The sequence below is a fragment of the Bradysia coprophila genome, unplaced genomic scaffold (genome assembly GCF_014529535.1).
Source record: "Bradysia coprophila strain Holo2 unplaced genomic scaffold, BU_Bcop_v1 contig_350, whole genome shotgun sequence".
NCBI classification, from domain to species: Eukaryota; Metazoa; Arthropoda; class Insecta; order Diptera; family Sciaridae; genus Bradysia; species Bradysia coprophila.
This window is the reverse complement of record NW_023503608.1, coordinates 3,087,315-3,111,965: the sequence shown is the minus strand read 5'-3', so window position 1 is coordinate 3,111,965 and position 24,651 is coordinate 3,087,315. Positions and strand designations below refer to the sequence as shown.

The 24,651-nt window shown below is 33.8% G+C and overlaps 1 protein-coding gene and 1 long non-coding RNA gene across 5 annotated transcripts in view; one reads left to right on the top strand and one right to left on the bottom strand.

Moving 5' to 3' along the window:
• The first annotated feature begins 5,588 nt into the window (after positions 1-5,588).
• The window catches only part of LOC119080234 (photoreceptor-specific nuclear receptor), a 29,338-nt gene continuing 10,275 nt past the window's right edge, over positions 5,589-24,651 (top strand). The window contains exons 1-2 of one of the 4 annotated variants that reach the window (XM_037188481.1): positions 5,589-6,429; positions 19,013-19,277. In XM_037188481.1, coding sequence (XP_037044376.1) covers positions 6,381-6,429; positions 19,013-19,277 — 314 coding nt within the window. In that variant the 5' untranslated portion in view covers positions 5,589-6,380. Of the gene's footprint in view, positions 6,430-9,699; positions 9,997-19,012; positions 19,278-24,651 lie in introns of those variants that run through there. The other 3 variants (XM_037188483.1, XM_037188482.1, XM_037188484.1) reach the window with 3 other exon arrangements.
• Positions 7,921-24,651, bottom strand: part of LOC119080239 — a 30,822-nt gene continuing 14,091 nt past the window's right edge. The window contains exons 4-5 of the long non-coding RNA XR_005088295.1: positions 23,344-23,348; positions 7,921-7,931 (exon numbers count right to left, since the gene is read on the bottom strand). This is a non-coding gene — a long non-coding RNA (uncharacterized LOC119080239). The remainder of the gene's footprint in view (positions 7,932-23,343; positions 23,349-24,651) is intronic.

Below are 24,651 nucleotides of genomic sequence, written 5' to 3'. Positions count from 1 at the left end.
GGTGCCCCTAAAATTCACAGATTTCCATGAAATTCTCATAAACAAACCGCACCTACTAGGGAACAAATCCGAATCTGCACTTCGCCAATATTGCTGAAAAAATATGTTTGTTATATATGTCGATTCTAAGGTTTCAAAAACAATTAAGGAGTCAGCTCACAGTCACAATTACAAGTAATTTCAATAACGATTTCCATTGTGGTTATCAGTTCCCAATCCATACTTCAGCTTAATAAAGACATACGAAATCGAAAATAAATAGTGTACATCAAAACGAAAGCAAAACAACCTACCAGAAGGTTCTTTCACACCGAATTAAGACTTGGAACAGGTCAGGTATCCCTTGATCTGAACCTGAAATTCAGGTCCACTTAAAAATATTTGAGTCTGACCTGAATTTACATGAAATATGAAATCAAAAAGAATTCGGGTAAATCAGGTAAGTTTTCAGGTATACCTGAAAAAACCGTTAATTTACCTGATATCTGACCTAATTTATCTGAATTTTTATTGGTCTTAAGATCTAGTGTAAATTCAGGTCAGGTAAAAATTTGCAATTCGGGTTCAATTTTAATCAAATTCAGGTAATCTTAGCTTCAGGTTTTATGTTGACCATACCTGTTCCGAGCCTAATACCGAATGATGTGGCTTTTCGACTGGATCTGATCGAACTTTTCAGCTATTAGAACAAGCCAGTGCCTATATTCACGAAAATATTTTCACGAATTTTCTCAAATTTTCACAAATTTCTCAAATTTTCGTAAATTTTCGCAAAAGTTGTTTTGTGAAGATTTGAGAAAATCTCGAAAATTTGAGAAAATTTGTGAAAATATTTTCGCGAATATAGGCACTGGAACAAGCGAGTGTCATTTGCTATCGACAACCACTGCTATTGAAATTTTATTAAAAGAAGCAATAGATTAAATCGCTGTATACCGTGATGCGTTTGGAAGGCACGGTCAAGGTAAATATAGTGAGGAGGTAATGCCATTCAGACGCGCGGCCTAGAACATAAGTTCGATGCCAGTGATATTTCTTTTTAAACGACTACGATGTACTTGTATTTCACAAAATATTTTCACTATCTCACAACAGATGGCCCGTCTTTCTAATCCATTTTTTGCTTTTAACGAAGGGGTGAGATGGCGTTTGTATCGAACTTTCGTGCCACCACGAAACGAGATACAACATTCATATTTAAACGTGTTTAACCGATATATGGCAAAAATTACGTTTTCCGGTCCATAATCATCACCTTTCCATGCATCCATTTAATGTCGTTTTGAAGGTATTTATTTCACTGTATTTCTGGACACAGTGCGAAATAAACTTTTTCATCGGCTTCGCCTCGGGTCGACAATCGACATCTAGTGCGAAAAAATACCTTCATACCTACCTTGGTAGCTATTATGCCATTCGGCATCATAATATTCAAAATTTGCAAACTTTAGATGCCTCTGTGTTATAATAGTTATTTATCTACCAAGGTAGGTATGAAGGTATTTTTTCGCACTAGATGTCGTTGCCAAAAGACGCAAATGGAATTAAGTGGGACAAGATCTGCTCGCATATTTTCTCCTCGCCAGTAATTCGACAATTATTTATCTATACGTCGCGACGAAAGTTGTCGAAAGTCGAGGCTTGCCGAGACTGATAGTGACAAGTGTGCACTCTATTTTATCACATAAGCGAAAACGAGACAACAACATAGACCTGAACTGTAATTTTTGAATTAAACTTCTAGTGAAGTAACTTTGACATCCGAACACCGCGCGTATGTGGTACTAGAACTTTAAGTAGTTGCGTTTTTGTCAAATTTAAATCACTCACTGCCAAGCGTAAGACAACTGAATTATTCGGCTGTTTCTTATATCAATGTTCTTTGCACACAACATGTGACTGTGCCTCTGCACTTCTATTCTTACAATACGCTAAATTCCCTTCAAAGACATTAAGTCTTCCATTACGTACTACATATTACATCAATTTATCATTGATACAAAATCTACAATAATTCTATTGACTTTATTAAATTGAATAACCCGACAAACAAAAGAAAAATTGATGTAACTGTCAAAACATTATTAAGCCCGAACAAAACAAAAAAAGGGATTCGATAGTGCGTGAATGGAATTACAATACAAAATTGAAATTGAACACACAGAGACCATAGCATAGCATGTAATAATAATATGATTGAATATTTGAAAATGTATAAAAATGAACCAACACGTTACAGATTCCACAGACAAAACGTATGCTGTGAAGGGGTGGGCGGTTGTGCCATCAAGTCAAGTTGTCAAGAACAGTGAAATAATTCTATTTTATTTGAATAAAAAAAAGATGAGAACATTCAACAAAAATAATAACTCGAAAGCATAAGTTTGCTTAGGACGTACTTCTGTTTGGCAGCGAGTTTATTTTTTATTGAATTTACTTAACCACCCGCCACTAATTCGAGATGAAAGGTAGGTACAAGAACGTAATGAATAAATATTTTTATGATAGGAGGATATCTGTTATTTGTTTGAACAGGAGTTCTATTTTATTGTTTTTGGTCGTTCGTTCCATACAACAATTTTCGATTTGCTATCAAATTATGATTTAGAAGATGAATGTCATACACACAAGTTTTGTGGGATAAATGATGGAATTTAGTCACAATTCGTCTTTCAGTTCGGATGTAAACTTTTTACACAAAGATCATTATTACTCCGAAAAGATATTTTGCCTATGTATAACCTCTTACTAGCCAGAAGCGTCTACTAATTTTTACTTACTGTAGTGTACGAGACATTCTATCATACATTCTGTCAAAAAATTTAAAACTTTTTATTTTGCCAGGTGACAGTCTCAGCCCAAGCAATAAATGATGACATTTCACTCTGATGTCAATAAAGTAATGACTTATTTTCCGGGGGTGTAGTGTGTAATATGTCTTAAGTTTCTGACTTCGGCCCAGGATACAACCTTCCCCAAATCCTCCCTCAGATGTTAATGTAAACCAAAATTTGTATCACAGTACGATACGCACACCAAGACAACATTGTTACCAATGAACAAACAAATTGCGAAAATGCACAAACAGACAACTCTTCAAATTTCGACACCGATACAATATAAAACCTTTCAAATTACTTACAAATTTCCTCAAATTGAAAGACAGTTAAAAATCCGGAGATTTCTCTTGAATTCTCCTTTTAAATTTATATACAAGCAACGCACGTCAAGCATGAGTGGTACTCTAAATGGACAGTGTACCAAACACATTTTGGCACTGTAAAAAAATCTGGGAACGTTTTTAATACAAAAAACTCTATTTGGCGCTGTCACTCGAAGCACTTATACTTGAAGTACGTTGATACAAGCGACAAAAGTTCCTAATTTATAGATAGAATGGTTTTTCAGGCATAGACCCGAAATTGCTTGATTGACCCGGACTGCAATAACCATTTAAAATGTATCTTTCATTGCCTAGTTGGAGATTGCGCTTTCATACGATACAAATTCTCAGACGTAACTATCAATACCTGATAGTTCAGTATTATAAATGCAAGGACGACAGCGTAGCTGAAAAAAATTATTGCCTATGTGAAATGTCAGGACACACCCAATTAGTTAAACTTTAGAGATTAAGAGTATTCGTCGGTGAAAAGCACCTGATCTGATACGAAAAATTTAACGATATTAAGTTTTGTAAGTGACCGACGCTATATTGTAATGCATTGATTATGAACGTTATGACTGTTAAAAATAGGTTAAAAATAGCAGCACAATATAGGGCTAAAAAAATCTTCATACAGACGCTTCGTTGTAAAACCATTATACCTAGCTAAATATACTTACAAAGCTTAATTTTTGAGAAATGGTAGCACCATAATACATTAACCTTTATACAAAGCCGTTTTTGGAAAAAAAAACAAGAAGAAATAGTTTATCAATAGAAGTAACAGATTATAACGAGCATTCCCTGGCACGCTCTCCTGTTTCTAAAAGATTCAATGTTTCTCATTCGTTGAAAACGTTGCTGTGTAACTTGTTTTTTGTCGCTTGATTTCCTTTTCAAATTTCCGAAAAGTTATAACAACTGCAACTATAAATTTTATTTTTATAAAAACATCTGATCAATTATTGTCAGCATTATCATGTGACGACCTTTAAAAAGTGTCTATTTATAAAAAAAAATATTTTTTTTGCCAAAGCTTAGGCCGTGTGCGCAAATATCGAATTGTTTAACGAGAAATACAAATACGGTGAAATTCTGTTTGGTGCGGATGTTATCTGAACATTTTTTGTTTCATTTTTACTTACAGAATTCGTTTTCCGATATTTTTAATTTCATTTGACCATTATAGAAATGGAAAATCTATCGCGTTGTAATTATTTGATCTGCTACTTCATTTGTTTAAAGTATGGCCTCATGTCTAACACAAAATCTTTTACTTCATTTGTCTAACAATTAACGCTCCTGTCGATAACAAATAATTAGTCTTTTCTGTATAATAAAGTGAATTTTCCTTGAATTGTGAGAATGTTCTTGACAACGTCAAATTCCTATCCAAGAATTCAAAATATTTTACCAAAATCATTAAATCTTCATCCAAATACTCCGAGTCATTGAACTTGAGCATTTTGTTTTCTAAAAGATTAAATTATCTCAAAATTAAAATTCAAAGAAAATTCCGAATTAATGCAAATCCATTTTAACTTTACTTTTTCGAAATTATTTCCCTAAAAGACAACGGTATATATCCCTACACACAAATGGTGTACACTTAGTCTTATTAAACTGAATCCAGCGAGGAAGAAGATTTTTGATTACAACAAAGTAGATTTTCCGTATACTTTTCCATAAATTTTATATAATCACCAAGGGGGCATAAAGCACATCCAAGAGTATTGCTAGTACATAAGGGCACAGACAGTTTATGTATTAAATACATCACAGCATCATACCTTCTTTAGTCTACTTTAACTTCAACATCAACCCATTCCACATCACAACGCCGAATACATATAGCAATAGGTATATATTTATGTAGTGTGCAGAGCAACGGTATAAACACAACAAGTACATAAACCGATCATTAACAAAGAGACTTATAAGATAGCAAAAGCAAAAGGATTTTTTTTCTATTTATCTTCATAAGGTTAAAGTTATTCAGATATCAAACTCCATTTGACATTTTCTATGGTATAAAAATGTCTTGCACCAGATATATGGTGGCTCCACCCGAGGAAGGCGTGGTTCAAACATTAACATCGAATCATGAAAGTCGAGGGGTATCAGAGTTCAGTTGTTTCACTAATACATTCTGGAACATTAAATAAATTTCATCTTTTTTACACTGCTACGAATGTTTTAACAGTGGCCAGTCATTTCTCTTAGATAATGGCAAAAATACAAAGCGATGAACGCTGGCTAGGGTTCTCTTTTAATAGCTAAATGTTAAAACCAATGAATTAAAAGATTGTGTGGTAAATGTTTTTAACAAATGAAGTAAACGACTTGATGATTGCACCGCGATTTTTGTTTATAAAAAGTTTTAATTTTAGAACAAATGAAATGCAAGATGAAGAATTAGCAAAGCGACTCTTCAGCTAACTATAGAAACAACCGAGTAAAAAACCAAATCAACTTGGCAAGCTAAAATGTTTTTACCACAATACCGAACAGTGTACCGGAAAACTTCTACTCTACGATTTCCAACGTATGTAGTGCCATATACAACGCAATCTGCCACACGATTCCCTATCCCCTATATACCCGAAGCGCACATATATATAGTTTATATGTTTACATTACAATTGTACCGAAACCTATATATCGACACAAGAAAAATACAATATCAAATCATCTGCTGTCGGATGCTGTTCTGTCATGGGTGTTTATGGAGGTTGTGGCTTATGGCAAAAGTAAAGTTGGAAAATTTGAAATCAAGTAGAACGAATCATATAGGCAAAGGCGGTGAACTTCGGCTCGTCGGCTGTTGTATTTCTGTGTGTGGGATTATACAATTTTTGTTTGGAGTTTTTGGTTCGAATGATATCTGAAGTGAACTTTTTTTTGGCGAAATAAAAACAACAAAAATTACATTTTCTATTCGAAATTGACGGTAAAACTTATATGTTCAAATGTTATGTGGAGTAGTTGGTACAGTTTTTAAGTCTATAAAAACGTTAATTGATATTAAATCGTGAGTGCTTTAAGACAAACAAGAAAACTATAATTGCAATTGGACAGTGAACGATATACAGGATCATGTCGAAATTGTTAGTGAAATTGGTTTATTTTCGTGATTAAACCTAGTAACACCCGTTGAAGAAAAAAAGAATTCTACGGAAATTTAAGCAAATTACGGTTGTAGAAAAAAAAATTCATGATAATGGAACCACCAAATACTTTACTCTCGGAAAATAATAACTCAGGTAAGTCTAGCAGCTTTAAGTCTACCGTGCAAAAACCGTGAATTAAATTTGATGTGATACAAGCTGAGCTTTTAATCTAATCTAAAAATTAGATTCTTCTGCATTAACTTTGTGTGTTGAGATTAACGTAGTTTCTTTCCGCAATTCTTTCTTAACATTCTTTTAATTTATTTTTGTTCCTGTTGTTGCGTTAAATTTAAATTCTATAACCGTTCACAGACGGCAAGCATATTTGCAGTTCTATTATCAGATCAATTACTTTATTTGATTTAACTATTTTCAATAAATTATTTTACGTGTTATGGCATGTTTCATTTTCATTTACATTGCCTAATCACGTAAAGCATTGTACTTACGAGGTTAGTTTAGTTTATTTATTTATGTCATAATATGAGTAAGGCCACCCCACTTATCAAATACACAACTTGGAACCTCGGAAGTAATATACTATTAAATCTTTTACTTCATTTCGTTGAACATGCTTTTTGCATGCGTCCAGACTAGTTACAGCTTGTCGCTTATTTATTAAGAAGTAATTTAAAATTGCAAATACGTTGATCGTCTTGTTTAATATAGCATTCCTAACTTGCAATAACTGTTGTACCAAAACATCAACAACCACTGCTAGATACTAAGTCTTGACATTCGACAAAGTCCATGTGATGGATCCAAGCTGATGGTCTTAAAAAAACTCTACTAGTGATGTGTAGGTTATCTTTTCGTGTTATATTTGTCACGAAGAATTTACTTCCCCACAAAGGATTTGATTATCCGACAATTTCTTTTCTTTCACCCCAAAGGCCGAAAGAAAAATAAAAGTAATTTAGAAGATGCCAATTTCCATGGCAGAGTTAAGTAAACCAAGCAGGAGCGCTTGACCTGAATTGTCCGTGTTCATTTTCATACAGTCACTTATTTGACTTTTCAAAAATGAAACCCTTATGCCTGGTTTTTTTTTACTCTGCAGTGCCATTTCACAAATGCAAAAAACGTTTGTATAACAGAGCCAACTCAAATCGTAAAAAGGAAAAGAAATTTCTAGATCATCAGACCATTCTTGAAATACAAGAGCCAGCTACTTTCAGTAAGATATGTTGCTAATTTTAATCGTAATAAATGTCTAAATGCTTACATTTCCATGGAAAGCCTCTTAGCCTTGCTGCCACAATCCGGTAAGGTTGTTAAGACGGCTTACATGGCAAAATATTTACATTTCCATGTAAAGTGTTGGTTTTCCAGGATTGGGGAAGCTACTGAAGTATCCGAAAGAAATAATTTAGAGACAAACACGTCTGTTCCGAAAGACAATTTAATTTAGAATGAATTCTTATAAACATTGATCACTAGATTACCTCCGTATTCTCAAGCAATAGTCGGTGACTATGATTACATCAAATTGATAAGTTAAAGTTAACATAAAGTGCCTTAACATGGCCTTATTCTGAGTTTGTTGAGGCCTTAACTCAGAAAAGAATAAATAATTTAAAGTGATTCACGTTGGACTTCATTCGACTTCATTCCGTATTTAAATAAAATTGGAGAGTAACTTTGCCTTAGAAATAGCTTTTTTCTGGTCTTTTCTATGTGAGTTGTAAATTTTTTGATATTGTGTAGAGAGACTGTGTATCATTTCGGACCTCTATGTTTGATGATTCTGCTTAATTCGCTCAGTATATTTGTGATGCGTAAAAATGTGTTGCTATTTATAATCGAATGAATTTTCGAAGGAAACAAAATAAATCTTCCATTCTAGAAAAGGGCTCAGAAAATACATTTTCCTGATTAAAATAAATTATTTGATTTATGTAGACACGTTAATAGCTTTATATTGCCTATAAAAAAATAATTCAACGAAGATATACGACACGCAATTATTGTTTCCCTAATGTTTCGCCACAAAATTTACGTCTTTACCTGCAAGCACCAATTTCGTCTTAGCGTAAATGTACACGTATGCGGCAAATAAGTTTTTTTTTTTGTTAAAAGCAACTGTGAACTAAATAAAAAGCACAAATTAATTCGTATTCGGTTGACTTTTACATTCAAACTGGGAAAATTCATCAAATAAGCTCTAATCCAATGAATATCAACATTTTAGACAAAACGTCTACTTTTTCACGCCCAATTGTTTGGTGGTATTAGTCGACCTTCTTCAAGTGAGCACTGTGAGCAGACGCTTGTTTGTAAAATTTTTGAGTACACATTTAAAGTAAATGTTACCGTGTTGTAAGGTAGCATAGATTCAACTGAGTAAATAATCGGAATGAATTTTAAGGTGCAAGACATTTAAGATGTCATGTGTGGAATATAACGTATGTATTTTGGAAGAATTACGTAAAGCGGTAACAATATACAGATACGGTACACACTTTATTTTACGGCTAAACTCCGTTTTACCGTTTTATTTTTTTCAATTTGTTCAGCAGCAATTAAACTGTTAAAATTGTTACCACAATTTAAACTTTAAGCTTATTGCACAACTGAAGTGTACAAAATTTACCAACGGTAACGAGTGTTGTCTTCACAATTTTTCAGAAATAAATCCAAACCTTATTCAGGTCGATTTTAATACAAGCGACTGCTACAGTGTATCTTGACATAATCTGTTACTTCTTATATTAAAGGTATCTGTTAGCGTTTCATAGATAATCTTTTACTTCATTAGTTGTAACATACATTCTCTATTAGCCAGAGATCATCACTTATACTTTTGCCTTCGTTGTCAATAACAGATGATAGTTGTTTCTGAAAAGCTGTTCTTGAGAATCTAGTACTGATTCATGAGACTTGAACAATATGTCCTCATATTGTTTTCCCACGAAAAATTCCCATTTAAAGGAGAGTAAAAACACCTCGACCATAAGACCTTTGGGCTTGATGTCTTCCATGTATTATGAGCACCGAGTATATTGAAGGTAAATAGTGCTCAAGTCATACCTATATTTACCTTCTGTTAAATGTAAATAAGTTGATTAAGTTGGTCACTCATTTTCCGATTCTAATATCCCAGAATAGGAAAATTTAGTTCTAAATTTAACCTACTAAGATTTTAGCCTTTCCCTGGTAACAAATGAAACAAAAACTATCAGGCTGAATCATAAATAAAGGCTTCTGAGTGTATTTATAGCTCTGGAAATCATATTTTGTGTTGAAAAACTTTTTGACACATCTCTCAATAGACCAACTGTCCAAACATACATTCTTATTAAACACCATTTCAATATACGTCTGTTATCTTCCCAATGTACATCAGATGCGATGATACGATGAACGAACATCCACAGTAATTTTTTTTTTCGGCAAATATGCCATTTAAAAAATTTGTATCGTACATCGTTAATTACACAAGAAAATGATCCAAGGTGATGATAATAACAGGCTTGGAGTTAGTTATACAATGTGTTTGATATTTAGTGTGTGATACAATTTCGATGAGATCGAAAGTGCTTTCAATTTTGGAATGTTATGATAAAGTTCTGGTTGAAGTTCTTGTGAATTTGTTAATTCTATACGAAAAAAGCGAATAATTTCAAATATTCAGTTTGTTACAAAGTATGAAACTGTTTGGTGAGTGATTAACTGACAAAGAGCGAGGAAATTAAATAAATTCTGGATAACAGTTAAAATAAAACGCAGAAGTGAAGAGTTATAAACGAAAATAAGATACTTGCAGCTTGAAAGCTTTGCTCGTGATATTTTACATACAAAATGAATGTCTTCCTTTTTGCTTTAAGCTTTCTGATGCAAACGTGTGCCGACGGTAAATCCCACTGTGTTTTCAACTCCTTGTCCGTACTCTTTCGTTCTAAATAAATTTCAGGACGAGGTAATAGTTTCAAACTTGAACAATTCGAGGTTTTGTGTATAAACTTCCACTTAAAAAAAGTTCTAAAAATCCTGAGAATTAAATACCACAAATGGTTTTATACGCTCACCTTTGTTATCTGTGTGCAGTGCGATACAAAACGTGCGTTGTGCTGCAGATCTACTGTTGGAATTTTTTTGTAATAAAATTGGTGAAGAAGACGTAGCCCACGTATGGTGTTACTGGCTATTTCTATAGTTTTTTAGACAAACTAAAAGAATCCATTTCTGGGTAACTTATGAGTACCAAGTTTGGAACGTGATGTTTTAGTGATATAGCTTTTCTAATTTCGTTGAGTTTCACCAATTTAAATTTCGTTATCTTTGGTAGATTTCTTAGAAATGTAGAAAAATCTGTCATAATTTAAATAGGTTCAGTAAGAATTAGATTTTAAAAAAATGGATCAAAAGTAGAATCTGTAAAAATGTCAACAATTTAAGAAAACAGTATAACAAACTTCTCAAAATTGGTGCAATTTAGCGAAACTCCATGTAAAAAGATTCACTAAGTTTCTCTGAATTTTTCCAAAGGTTGTCTAAATAAGCTCTGATCACTCAATAAATAAATAAAGTACCAGAACCTATTATTGGTTAATTCATTAATTCATTTACAGAATTTATTGAAATTTACCAAGATTTATCGAAATTTACAGCGAATTATCGAACTAGATTTTCGTTAAATTTTCAGTAAATCTCGGTAAATTTAGGTAATATTCATCCTTAGAGAATGCATCATTCATAAGATCAAGGTAAATATAGTGTGGATCATTAAAATCACATGGCATTGGCATCGAACTTATGCGCTAAGCCGCGAGTCTCAATAGCATTACCTCCATACTATGAGTAGATAATATGCATGAACCGAAAAATGTCTATTTGGGAAATGTCTTTTTGTGATGGTTAGTGCATAACTCTCCTCATATCTACTCTGCCAACGCACTTCAAGCATAAGCGGTACCTTAAATCAAGTACTGAAACTGGACAGTGTATCAAACAATTTTTGGAAATGTAAAAAACGTTTGAAAGATTTTTCATACAAAATAGTACTCTATTTGGCATCTGTCACTCGAAGGAAACCTTCGTCGGACTGAAGATGCGCCACAATTTTTTTTTCACTACTTTATTATTTGAGATCTATTTTCTTGTTAAATAACTTCTCTCTGTTCATGAAATATCATAACAGTGAAGTTAGTTCACAACAAAATAGAGCACTGACATTAGTAATTAAATAGCAGTTATGACGAGGTGTACTAGAAATGTAATATAAGCAAAAATCTAGTACATTTGAGCTTTAGTTTCCAAACACCATTTCCCTGCAGACATCAATGGTTAAAAATGCAATATCACATAGATCCGTTTAGCGATTTTTCTGTGTCGATCATTTAAACGGTGGAGAATATCACAGGGACAATTATATTTGATTTCTATTTTTTACAAATATATTGAATTTTTAAATTCATGAAATTAGTGCCAATTCGATTTAAAATCGCATCCGTTTTTGACGTAGATTTTCAAGGTGTAGAAAATGTTCATTAAATATTTAACAAAAGAGGTAACAGATTTCATCGTAATGTATCGTTGGGGGTGAGTTATAGTGGAAAGAATGATGTTCGTTTTTTTATGTATTTCTCTCAAATGTGTTAACGAAAAAATCTTAAAAAATTCTCAAAATATATCTGTAAGGATGGTAACATCTGAGATTTTTTTCATATTTTTTTGACCCCTAATTAAGGATGAAAAAATTCAAAGAAAAATTCAATGATGTTTTTCCACATGTTAGAAAAAAAGTGCTACCACCATTTTTGGGTCATTCATTTGGCTTTAGGGGATGTACATAATGTACACACACGGAATTTTGAAGACCGACACATTTCCTGTTTCTGTGTTTTTCTATAGTTTCTGATTTCTCCATATAAAAATACATGCAAAATTCACAAAAAACCAGTAAACCACGAAACAGAAAATGTGTCGGTTTTCAAAATTCCGTGAGTGTAATTTTCTCTGATTTAAAAAAATAGTGGAACACATCCTAATTTACCTAAAAATATTTGAATGAATTTTTTCACCCCTAGGGAGGGTGCGAAATTCTGATAAAAATCACAGATGTTACTCTACATACAGTCATTTTTTTGAGAATTTGTCCAGAATTTTCAGTTGCAGTCATCGAGAGACTTTTCACATGATAACCCTGCTATGCCGCTTTTGTTGATGTAACTCCGTCTCAAATTGACGCCGTAAGTGCTGTCGAATTTCAAAATGTAAAATGCGTAAAACTTTCTAACGCAGCTTCGTTTTTATACAAGGAAGCGTTGAAATTTATTTTTCGGTTCACTTTTTCATCGAATCGTTCACTTGAAATTCAAATTTGTAAATAGAAGTTTTTCTGTGATTGTAACAAAAAACATCGTAAGTGAAATCAGAACGCAGCTAAATGAACGAAGTTTCATTTTTGTTATGACTCGCTAATGTGGCATGTCTAGATTCTGAATTTAACTAACGACACAAACCCATTGAAGTGAAAATACTGGAGTTGATGTATTTCGTATAGAAAAATGTCACTTTGTGAGTATTTGTCCAAGGTAAATATAGAGAGGAGGTAATGCCATTCAGTCGCGCGGCCTAGCACATAAGTTCGATGCCAATGACATCTTTTTTTTTTAAATCGTTGACTACGATTTACTTGTATTTCACAAAAATATTTTCACTATCTCACAACAGATGACCCGACTTTCTATTCCATTTTTTGTTTTCAACGAAGGGATGAGATGGCGTTTGTATAGAACTTTCGTGCCACCGCACATCTGATTCGGTTATATATGACATTACTTCCTCACTATATTTACCTTGTATTTGTCAATCACGCCGGCATGAGTTTCCTAATCACCTTTCAGTTTCGTTGGACCTTGGGTTACCTAGTTTCGAAAATTTAATTCAGGCTGCGTTCGGATCGGGTTTCAAAGATCTCTGACCCTTTCATCACTAGTTACTCTCCGCAGTTTGACTATTTATTTTAGGAGATCGTATTTTTAACAAATGCCGTTAATTACGCTAATGCTGGGCGGCTGCACCGAGTCATTCAATTCATTCTCCTGATCAATGGTCAAATAAATCATTTTCCTGTGGTGTAGTGTTTGAGAGTAAGGGTTGTTATTGCTTCGTTTTGTAGCATATCTACATCATTATGAGGTCACCATTGCCACAATCCAAATATTTCAATAGCGATAATCGATCATTTTTATAGATCATGAGTTTCAAGAATTTAACCCATTTACTTATTGTGTTAACAAATTCATTATAGGCTCAATCCATGCATTACTTAGCATCATCTTTGTTCGTAACATTGTCAAGTGCAGCCACATACAATGCCGTTACATTAAAAAACACTTGTTCTATTCATCAATTCTGTTCGTAAAACCATTCCATTATGATATATGCTTTCATGTTAAAACGTGTAAAGAAAAGGCATAGATTACATAAATATTATACCTAACATTTGATGCGCATAAATTAACTTGAATGGAAACCCAGACAGTCGTTATCATCATTTACATATTTGACTGATTCGACCATAAATTGAAAAACAAAATTTTATTTGAGTGAGGCGCCTTTGTGGAAAAACACCTTTTCTGATCCAAAACACACAGCTCTGTTCTAAGATGATATGGTTCTTAGTATGATGATACATTTAAAACGAATAAAACACTTTATCTTCCATGTGTGACTATTTCATACATTACTCGTTTCTGTATATAAACTCTAAGACATACGTTAATTCTGGTTTTCTAGGGATATAATTCTATTATTACTCTTCTAGGGTAAATTTTATTTCCGTTTTTTTATTTTGAAGAAAAAAACCAGTGACCCGACGGAGATTCGAACACGGAACCTCCGACTTATGAACAAACTACGCTAACCATCTGACCACAGAGTCTTCGGGTATATCAGATATACATACCCTCATGATTGTCTTATGCCGCATTGTGCGACTCAATTTATAAAGTATATAAGCAACATGTACTGCAAAATGTGTCGCGTGTATGTGTGAATGCCATGTTTGGTTTCGGTTAGAACGGAAAATAATCAAATTTTGATGAAACGGATACTCTTCATTCAAAATTTCTTTTTTTTTTTTGTTTTACCTCAAGATTTCTGTAAATTATTTATATCATATATGCCGAGAAATATGCCATCGCAAATGTGGTGTAAAAATGTGTAAAAAAGCGCAGGGACTCAGTGCTCAGCAGAAATTCGTACGAATGAAAATCAACTTACGATAAAGAGATGAGCATAGTTTATTTGCAATTTATTTTGATAAAATGAATAAAAAAAAATAAAAAAATGTTTGGTGCGGGAAGAGAACTCACGACCTCATGCATAAAAAGTTCACGCTCCAGCCAATTCGGCCACTGAGATTGATGATTCCACTTAGATTTGTTGTCATGAAACCCCACATGTATGTAGAACATAAAAGCAATGAACATAGATGCTCGCATAGATGTGTTAGTAAGTCTGTCGCAGGTAGTCCGATCAATTTAAAAAGTGCATGCATGAATGTCGCGTGTGTATGTTTAGAACGAAAAATAATCAAATTTTGACTAAACGGATTCTCGTTATTCAAAATTACGTTGTGTAGTGTTTTATATCAGGATTTCTGTAGCGTTATTAGTTTTTCGATTGTACAAATATCTGCCGAGAAATGTGTCATTGCAAATCAATATGACAAAAAGGCTAAGGTCTCGGTTTACAACAGATATTCCTTCGATTGAAAATCTACCTACGATACCGGAGATCAGTTTATTTACAATTTTTTGATAGAAGATTGAAAAAAAAAAACAAAAAAAATGTTCGTTGTGAGAATAGAACTCACGATCATGTGCATAAAATTGACGCGCTCTAGCCGATTCGGCCACCGAGACTTACGATTACATCTCGATATGTTGCCATAATTTGCTTGATTGTCACACATGATGCTTGTGTACTAGATACACCAAATATTTCAGTGGTGTTTGTATGCCTTCGAGTTTATATACAGAAACGCTGAATGTATGAAATAGTCACACATGGAAGATAAAGCATTGTATTGGTAGGCGAGAAAAATTCTCGAATCACTTCTTATGTACATATTGTATACACACGCGTTCGCTACGCTCACTTGTTATATACAATATGTACATACGAAGTAATTCTCGAATTTGTCTCGCCTACCAATAAAGTACTATTACTTTACCTACTAAAGTAAATGATTCAATAAAAAAGAAAATGTTCCGAAACGAACAAATTGTTGGGAAGCCATCAGTTTGTAAAGAACGATTATAAAAGTTTGCATATGATCCGTTACTATCAAAGAACAATTGGATTTCTATGACAATTCAGGGGCTATTCAAATATTGTCTACGTCGAAAAAGTTCTGACGGAACTTCTAAGGAAAAAATCAAAATGTCAGTAGAGCATACATTATTATCCGACCCCCTCCTGTCTAAAGAGCGTGGCGTCAATGATTTTTCTGATTTAGGTTTTCTTGCAGTCGCCAATACTTTTCAGATGTTATTCTTGCGACACAAAAACAGGAAGCAACTTACCATGCCCTCCTTCGGCATATGAGATCGAATAATATTTTTCCATACAGAAAAGTGTCTTTGGATACAAGAATTTGTCATTGATTAAATAAAAGAGAACTTCAAACAAAACGAATAAAAATTCATTTTAATTCAAACAGAATAGGTACTGCTACTACATAAATAAGAAATATATTAATTTTTACTTTTTAGTTGGAATCGGCAATTGTGTAAACATTGGTGAATAAAATGTTTTTCAGTTTGCTGCTTCGTAATTTAGTCTTGATAAAAATTTAAAAAAAAACTTTTGAAAACGAAAACCCAAAACGAAATTTTCTGTACACCAATTTTGTACTGTTCGAACATGGACCTCATTGTAGTGGGTCATCTATTTTTTCATTTTGAAAACTAGATCTGTTTCTGTAACACTTAATTGTTTGTCCCGAAATGAAAATTTTTCAGAAGTAGATATTCATAAATCGTTCTATGAATCTCGGTGCAAATTATACTTTATTAGGCTCACGATGTGTATTATGACACACAGCCTGCGGCTGCACATATATAGCCTAATAAAGTACTTTGCTCGATGTCATAAATAATCCACGGTGGGGCTCAACGCACTTTAAATAAAAGTGTAAGTTAACATCGCGGGTTTTTTCATAAGTGAGTTGGGGGAGGGAAGTGCTATTCAAGTAAACAAGTTTTAGCAAAATCCCCTGAGCTGTATCTAAGAACCAGCATCAGCGCCAGCCAGGGCCTGTGAAACACTGAGGACTTAAGACTGACATTGGAATTGATAGAGGGACAAATTGTAAGACTTACATCGTAAAAATTGTTGCTCTCGACATTTTCTTCATAGAGCAATAGCATAGAGCATAGAGCAATATTGAAAGACTGATATCTCCCTTACGAAGCAACTGAGGAAGCCTCTAAATGGTCATCCCAGACTATAGTTTTGCAAACCCTTTAGAAAAGCAAAACAAAATGTTTTTAAATATTTACGCACTAAATGCGTAAAAGTGACGTTTCCAGCTCATAGCCCCTGAGTGAAATAATTTCAAGAATTTCATTGAAAACTGAGTTTGAAAATAGTGAAACTTTTGTTGAAATAGGTGAAATTTTTGTTGATATAAGAATCATAACACTTAGTGATATATTTCTGGCCAAGACATTCTTCAAATCGATTTTTTACCATGAAGATGAAGCCATGATGGCTCATTTTTGGCCAAATGGAGAAAAATGTAGATCTGGTCGTGTTCTACATTTTTCTCCATTTGGCCAGAAATATGTCACTAAGTTTTATGATTCTTTCACTAAAATAGCCCCTGTTCTGACGTGTACCTTAACTCCATTTTCATATCTAATGCGCACAATATCCATTAAGCCTCATGTTACAAAAATAGTCCCAGACATACTAGACTAGTATTACTAGTACTGGTACTTTCAATTTGTTAGTAGCAGTACTAAACTTAATTCAAAATAAGTTTTTACTTTTCGTGGGTTTTGATTGCTTCCATTTTATTCGTTCCACTTGCATTCCATGACATAACAGTAGCCGTCTCTCTTTTCATCTCTTTCATTCCATACGTACGAGTGAGTGGAAAAACTCTATTTACGTTTCTCCTGCTGAAAGCATAGAAAACGATGTGGAACGAAGAAAGCTGCAGAACGATAAGCAAGTAAAAACTTTCGTGAATCTTCTGTTCCATCTGTTTCTATCCAACAATTTTTTCGATCGAAACATTTCTGCAACATCCATTTGGATAATGTTTACAATTTCATCTTTTATTCCCACCTATACCTATTCAATTTAAAGCAAAATAAAGTTAAAAAAAAAACTTTCTGTGATTTGCCATAATTTGATTCAATTCTTTATATACCTTCCAATAATTGAATTTGCGAGCTTCGAAGTGTCGAGTTGTTGTAACTTTTTGCTTCAATTGCAAGAGAAGATCCACTTTGATTTATTTGTGTATATGTACGTCGTATATTTTGGAGTAACATTTTCACTGTAAATGTTTTATTAGATTTCACGCTTCGCAGATTAATCATCATAAATAAAATCAAACTAATGAATGCCAAGTGGATTGACGAAGGAGAATGTTAAGAATTAACAGTTGTTTAGGCGAAGAGGATCGTATATATAAATATATAGTTATACCGACCCAACACAGTGGTGTACGCACACTCCACAACGCAAATACTCGCAGACTTATCAGCCTATAAAATTCTGGCTGCTTTTTACCGTATTTGTGAGTATTTCACTCGCTTTGTTCATAAAAACGGAAATAGATTTTTTTATGGAAAATTACGCATTAGTATTCAAAAAGAGCAACATCAAGTGCTTTAGCTGTCAAATTAACGGCAGTACGAGAAATGCTTTTATTTCCTAGGCTGGAGAGTAGGATTTGATATTTTTGAAAATGGAATTTATATGTAAAAAGGTTGACTATATACCGTGGAAACATGACAAAAATAATCGTTGAGCTTACCGGCGGACGTGTTTCTGGCTCGTTTACAACAACAATTTTCTGTTCAGCAATTAGCTGTTCGTTCATTCTTTTCCGGTTTTGAAGAGAACAACAAAACTTGAATTTCGTCCGTAAATAACAAGAACAGTAACAAGTATTTGCTCTGCTTGTAAATTAGAATTAATAAGCGTATCACGCTAATCGAATAGAAACATATGATTTAATCGTTCCACGTCTACCCTCTTCTTCACAGTTTATTTTGTAAATTTTTTTTATTTGATTTGCCCCTTATAACAAATAAATTTGTGTGTACTTACTTGCCAATGCATATCGTTGTACCGTTTGTTGAATGAAAGGAAAACGAAGTGCATCAAAAATTCACTAACATCAAATTAGGGGTGATTGCTAAACAATTGTCCCGAGGGTGAAATTTCGGCATTTTAACCCCAAATATCTAAGTAAATTTATGCATTATGTTGCGCTGAATACATTGCATTATACAAATTTAGACACCCACCCTTGCACATGACAAATAAAAAATCGGAAAAAAGATAATTCTTGGATGCATTATTTGGGACACTCACATAATACCGAAACCTGATTACAGCATCGAATGTGCTGTGCTCTTAAGCCATCATATTTGCATAAAATGCATAACGACAAATTGATTTACCATTTCGTAAACATCCACAGATCAACGGTCGTCACCTGTATCCTGCTATTCACCGCAAAATCGATTAATTCCATGGCCAACACAAAATATGTCGTCCAATAATGGCAACAACAACGAGTGCACTACATTAAGTTCGATGACCAATGGCAATAAGAAAGTTCAACATTTGGGGCTGATATGTGTGGTGTGCGGCGATACCAGTTCGGGAAAGCACTATGGCATATTGGCTTGCAATGGGTGTTCGGGATTTTTCAAGCGAAGCGTGAGGCGAAAATTGATTTACAGGTAAGGCGACAGAAAGACGATTAGTTTAGCTAAAATTTGCTTATCATAGCAAATAAGCAAAATAGGTGATAAAATAGTTAAGTACAAGATTTTGCATCAAACTATTGAAGACATTTAGATCGAAAAGGAAGTAGAATTAACAGTGTTGAAACAGTGAGAAAAGATAGGGTAATCGAAAAGGTAACCTGAGGTCTAGCTAACATGCAATGAGAGTAGGAGTGTTCAGCTACAACGCCATATAGTCGGTTCCGCGGATAGGATCTATTACAGGGCAACAGTACTTTTAGAAAATTTACATTACTTCCACAAATAACTCTCGAATGTGCAGCGGCTCTACATCTACATTAATGGCAGGTTTTTCAGTGGTCTATATTCGGACAATATTTCAAGTTTTAAAAATACGAGTTACTGCAAAAAAAATGTGTTTTCACGACGCTCTGACATTCCCTCACTTTTGACCTGTTGGCACATGGATAGTCGAAAAAATCGGAGATATGTAGTGGAAATGAAAGACAGTCCATGAAAGCAGTCTTTCAATTTCTTCAAAATTGGTCGAAGTTTTTGCGATATCACTCTTAACGAATTTTTTCGGTCCTTGGGAAACCTGAAAATTGTATAATTTAACGGAGGAGTGGGTCTCGAGACTGTAAGATTCACAACAATTTTAGATTCCAACCAACGACAGGCAAGATTGTTTGCTTTTAATCTGTATTTGCTTTTGCGAAGAATCTCCTTTATTTGCCTTTTTCTCTGTGTGCACCGAGCAACAGCTTACGTGCACAATAAATATGTGTACGAAATTCTTATTATTTTTAAAATAACACAAGTGCACTGTGCTCAATTGCTCCATGTTTATCTGTTTGTATTCCATCTATTTTTTTCACCTGGTATTACACGGAAAATACTGACAGATCAAATTGATTTAATTTTGGAAATTGCAAATACTAAAAACATTCAACCGATCAACAATAAATATTTTTTGTTGAATCATCCCGCCACATTTTTTGAAAACAATTCAGTGAATCAACTCACGGTTGAACAGCCACAAGAGGACGTTTGTGTTTTTACCAGCGCTATTGCAAAAGAGTCATAAATTCCATCAATCGAATTCATTCCACAAGCGATGTCGACGTTTCCATTGTATACTAGTATGATAATATTGATATTGGCAGAACATTGTGAAATAAGTTATGTCTCAAATTACATACAACGATTGATTCTAGCTACTAGAGTTTCTTCGGCTAACATTGAGGATTATCGAAAGCTATGTGCTATAACCGAGCAAGTGCGATTGCTGATTGTGGGTTCGAAACTCAACCGCACCACTCAGTTTTTGTCCACAATAATGACACATGACTAAATCGGCTATTAGGTTGCGTCTTGGATAATATCCAATGGATATAGTACCCATAACGTCTCTTTGTGTTACATGTAATTGTTCGTTGGTAATGTCATTTAGTCAATTAGCCCTTTGATGTTGTGTGTTGTCTTTTATTATGCTTAAGAAATCATATGTTCTTGTTCTCAGTGGAAAGGACGGAAAAGTTTCCTGATCTTATCTGTTGACTGTAATTTTCAAAATCCTGTAAATTCAAAGAATAACCAAATCTAACCCGATTCAAGCTCCTAAGAAGACATGCTGTTAGATATAAGCAGGCACTCATCTCCGATTTTGAAATCAATTTACTTTCATTGAAGTCATGTGTGGTAATCTCTTCAATTTTCGTGAGTAATTTTTTTTTCTCGAAAATATGCTGACATGTGCGTCAAGTAAGATCAAAATAATTACAATCCCACTGAATGCGACGAACGAATTAGATTGACTGTGCAGAGCATTTTCAATACCGAATAAAATAAAATCCGCCGTGTATCACGCACTCATTTCCCTCAACAGACTCAACAACCGACAACACATTTGTTAATGCGGATCATCCTTGCATTTTGGTTCGTACTCGTCGATTGTATTTTTGTACTTGCTACACCAGCCGTAATTCGTCCATTCATTGATGATAAATCAACCCTTATATTCAATTGGATTAGTGATATGATAGTAATTGAAATTGAAGTGCACCATACTTTGATTGAAATTTTATTATCTCGGTGTATCTCATTATTTGATGGGTCTGATGAGAGGTCAGAAGGTGCGTCAATATGGCGAATATTTAAATCACAAATTTTGTGTAACAGACTGGCAAGTGGATCTTAATGAAAACTACTTTTCGATGAATGGATGTATTCGATTTTATCGTTAATTTGCGTACAATCGTGCATGAACGGTGCCTGGCACATGAATTTAAATTCGAATCAGATTGGGATTTATTTTTTACAAATTATGTTTTCATAAACCTTTACACATCTGAATTTGATAAATATTTATAAACAAAGTATTGCACTTCCTCCCTCAATATAGACCAGTATTTCATAACTACACAGCATAAAACCATGCCCCCCGTACCATTTATGACTGATATGGTCACATTTGGCCAAGTATATCCTAGTTGAATCCTTATCGATCCCATGGGATGCTAAAGATATACCTTTCGCTCTGCGATGTATATAATACGCTATGTTACTGTTGAGTGTTTTCCGTCTGTTGTTGTATTTATTCCATGTTGTAATACGATGGCAGTAGAGAATGTAGATGAATGTCGTTCTATTATATTTGGCTTTGCGTGGTAATACTTTTGAACTGATTTCCTATGTCCAAATATCAAAATATTGAATCAAAACTGTTCGGAAACGTAGAAAATATTGAATGGAGGGATTAAACGAATTTATATCCAGAATTATATTTATTTAGGTTGTGGTTGGCTGGTAGCAGGAAGAATATCAATAAAGTATTAAACGTTTGAGAAAATGTTTTGCGATGAATTAGTGAATATCGTGTGTTCGATATAGCGATTACGAGATTCGATGGTGAAATTATGGATATTTTAACAAAAATTCGAGATTAAAAAGTTTCCACTTAATGTGAGTGGTGTTGGATATGGATACCGGTTTAGTAGATTGATATGTTAATTTTTCAATTCATTTTGGGACGACCAAAGTTGTAGTATAATTGAATGTATTGAACGGAATATATTTTGTGGTACAGACGCTACATAGCAATTTAAATTTCAATATTGCAATGTCAACGATTCGAATTGCCTGTATTTAAACAAGTTTGATGTAGGACAAAGGGTTTTATTAATTTTTAATTACTGTAGATTGGTATGAATGGCATGTGAATCGATTGGAAATTGGGATTATTTGGTTTTTTGTTAAGTAAATCATCGATACTGTTGTAAATAATGACTCATGTTTTTTTTAACATGCTCCGTCCAGCGTACTGTTGACTTAATGTTCGTAAATTTTCAGCATCATTACGGGTAAAATTGTGTGAAGCATTTTCCTAAAATGTTTCCTCAAATTCGAACCGCATTTTTTGTCCTACAATTTGAGACATACAGGGAAATTCGATACGCTTTATGTTTTGGGAGCTGTTGCCATTTGTAAATTATTCCATCAAAATAAAATACAAATGAAAATCTAGATTTTTTTTTTTGTATTTCATTCTTGTTGCTAGAGGACATCTAGTTAAATAAAATTCAGAAAATAAAAATCTAGATTTTCAATTGTTCAACGATATTCTTGTGGAATTAATTACAAACCACGACATTTCTTAAGTTAGAAAACATGTCAAAGATACGATTATAAGCGGCTCTTTCGATTGTAAACCTTTAAGGAACGGATGACAGTTGACATTCATTTACGATGGTCACGGTTTTTCTTGTAGTGATAGAAAATTGATACATAAGTATCGTTGTAATGAGTTTTGTTCGTATTTTATAAATGTAAAGTACTAATGAAAGTTCGGTGTTTCCAAATCAATTGGAGTTTCAACAAGCGGAGCAAAATTTAATCGAATTTATCGCTATCGCGATCGGAACAAAGAAACATAACCTCAATCACTACATAGAGCACACCTTCGACTGTCCAAAAACTCCACTGGAAAGTGTCATTTCGTACGATGGATGATGTTAGCTTGAAGAAAGCCCATCGTTTAAGCTATGCTTAATTAATCAACATCACCTGGCTGCCGAACTCCTCACGGACATCCCGGCAAATCAACTAAGACCGAACAATTGGAGTTTGGAATTTGGACCGGAAAATGACAAAGAATTGCATACAATGGAAACAGTGTTACAACGCGAAAATGGCCGAATGTTTGAAATTGATGATTGATCGACAAATGCACCAGTTGTTAGCTGCTGAACTCCGTAAGGACATCCCGGGCTTTGGTGTAGTCGTAACTATCAGACAATCGTTCATTCATTAGTTGCTGAACTCCGTTAGGACATCCCGGACTACATGGTGTGTTCGAATCAATTATTCGATAGTCGAAACAAGTGATCAATGTTATTGTTGGTTTTCATGCAATGTTTTGTTTTTTTTTATGAGTTTTTAGTTGATAAAGTCATACGATAAATAAATAAGGAACGGAAAGTGTATCGAGGTACAATCTTCAACTCTCGTACTTCATTTGTTGATACAGCGGTTGATACAAAATCTTTTACTTCATTTGTATTCACAATGTGAATTTCACATACTTTCTTTTAATATCCTTATAATACGAGACAATGAATCTATTCGTTCGTTTATCAGTAGATTATTGACATATGAGGGGAAACATCGTGAAAAAGAGAAAAGAGGCGTAGGGGAACGATAATTCCCCCTGTCAATTTCAAATAATGTCTGTTTATAAGTGCTAGGACAACAACAATTTGGAGAAACATCCCGCATATGCAATAAAATTTTATTAAATTGTTATTACGTAAATACTGCCATTGGTATAATGTTTCAACGTCAATCCACGGACAACAAATATAATAGCTCCTTAGAATTGTAACGCATACTGGAGCTACGCGGTGCGATTAACGTAAGAAATTTGTTTTTGGAAATAAATGAAATGAAATGAAATATTTATTTATTCAAAAACGTTAGGTAAAGTTAACTTTACTGCACGGATCCAAAACTTTACCTCAAGTTTTTGAATAAAATACCTTACTTACCAATGGGGCAAATGTTGGAAATGGTACTTCTTGTGTGTTTACCGACCTCAGCAAAATTCACACAAGAAGTACCATTTCCATCATTTGCCCCATTGGTAAGTAATGTATATTAAAATGTGACTTTTCAACTTTTTAGTCCCTAGTGAGTGATGTAATTCGCCACTTTCGACTCTAGGGAAAACAAAAGTATATAAATTATATAGAAAAGCGCATTTCAGGATTGCTTTGAAATTACTAGAACTCCCATTTCTTTGACTACTGGTGGTTGTTTTCTTCCATCGATTAAGTTACAGGTTCTGATTAACATTAAATATAACTGAGAC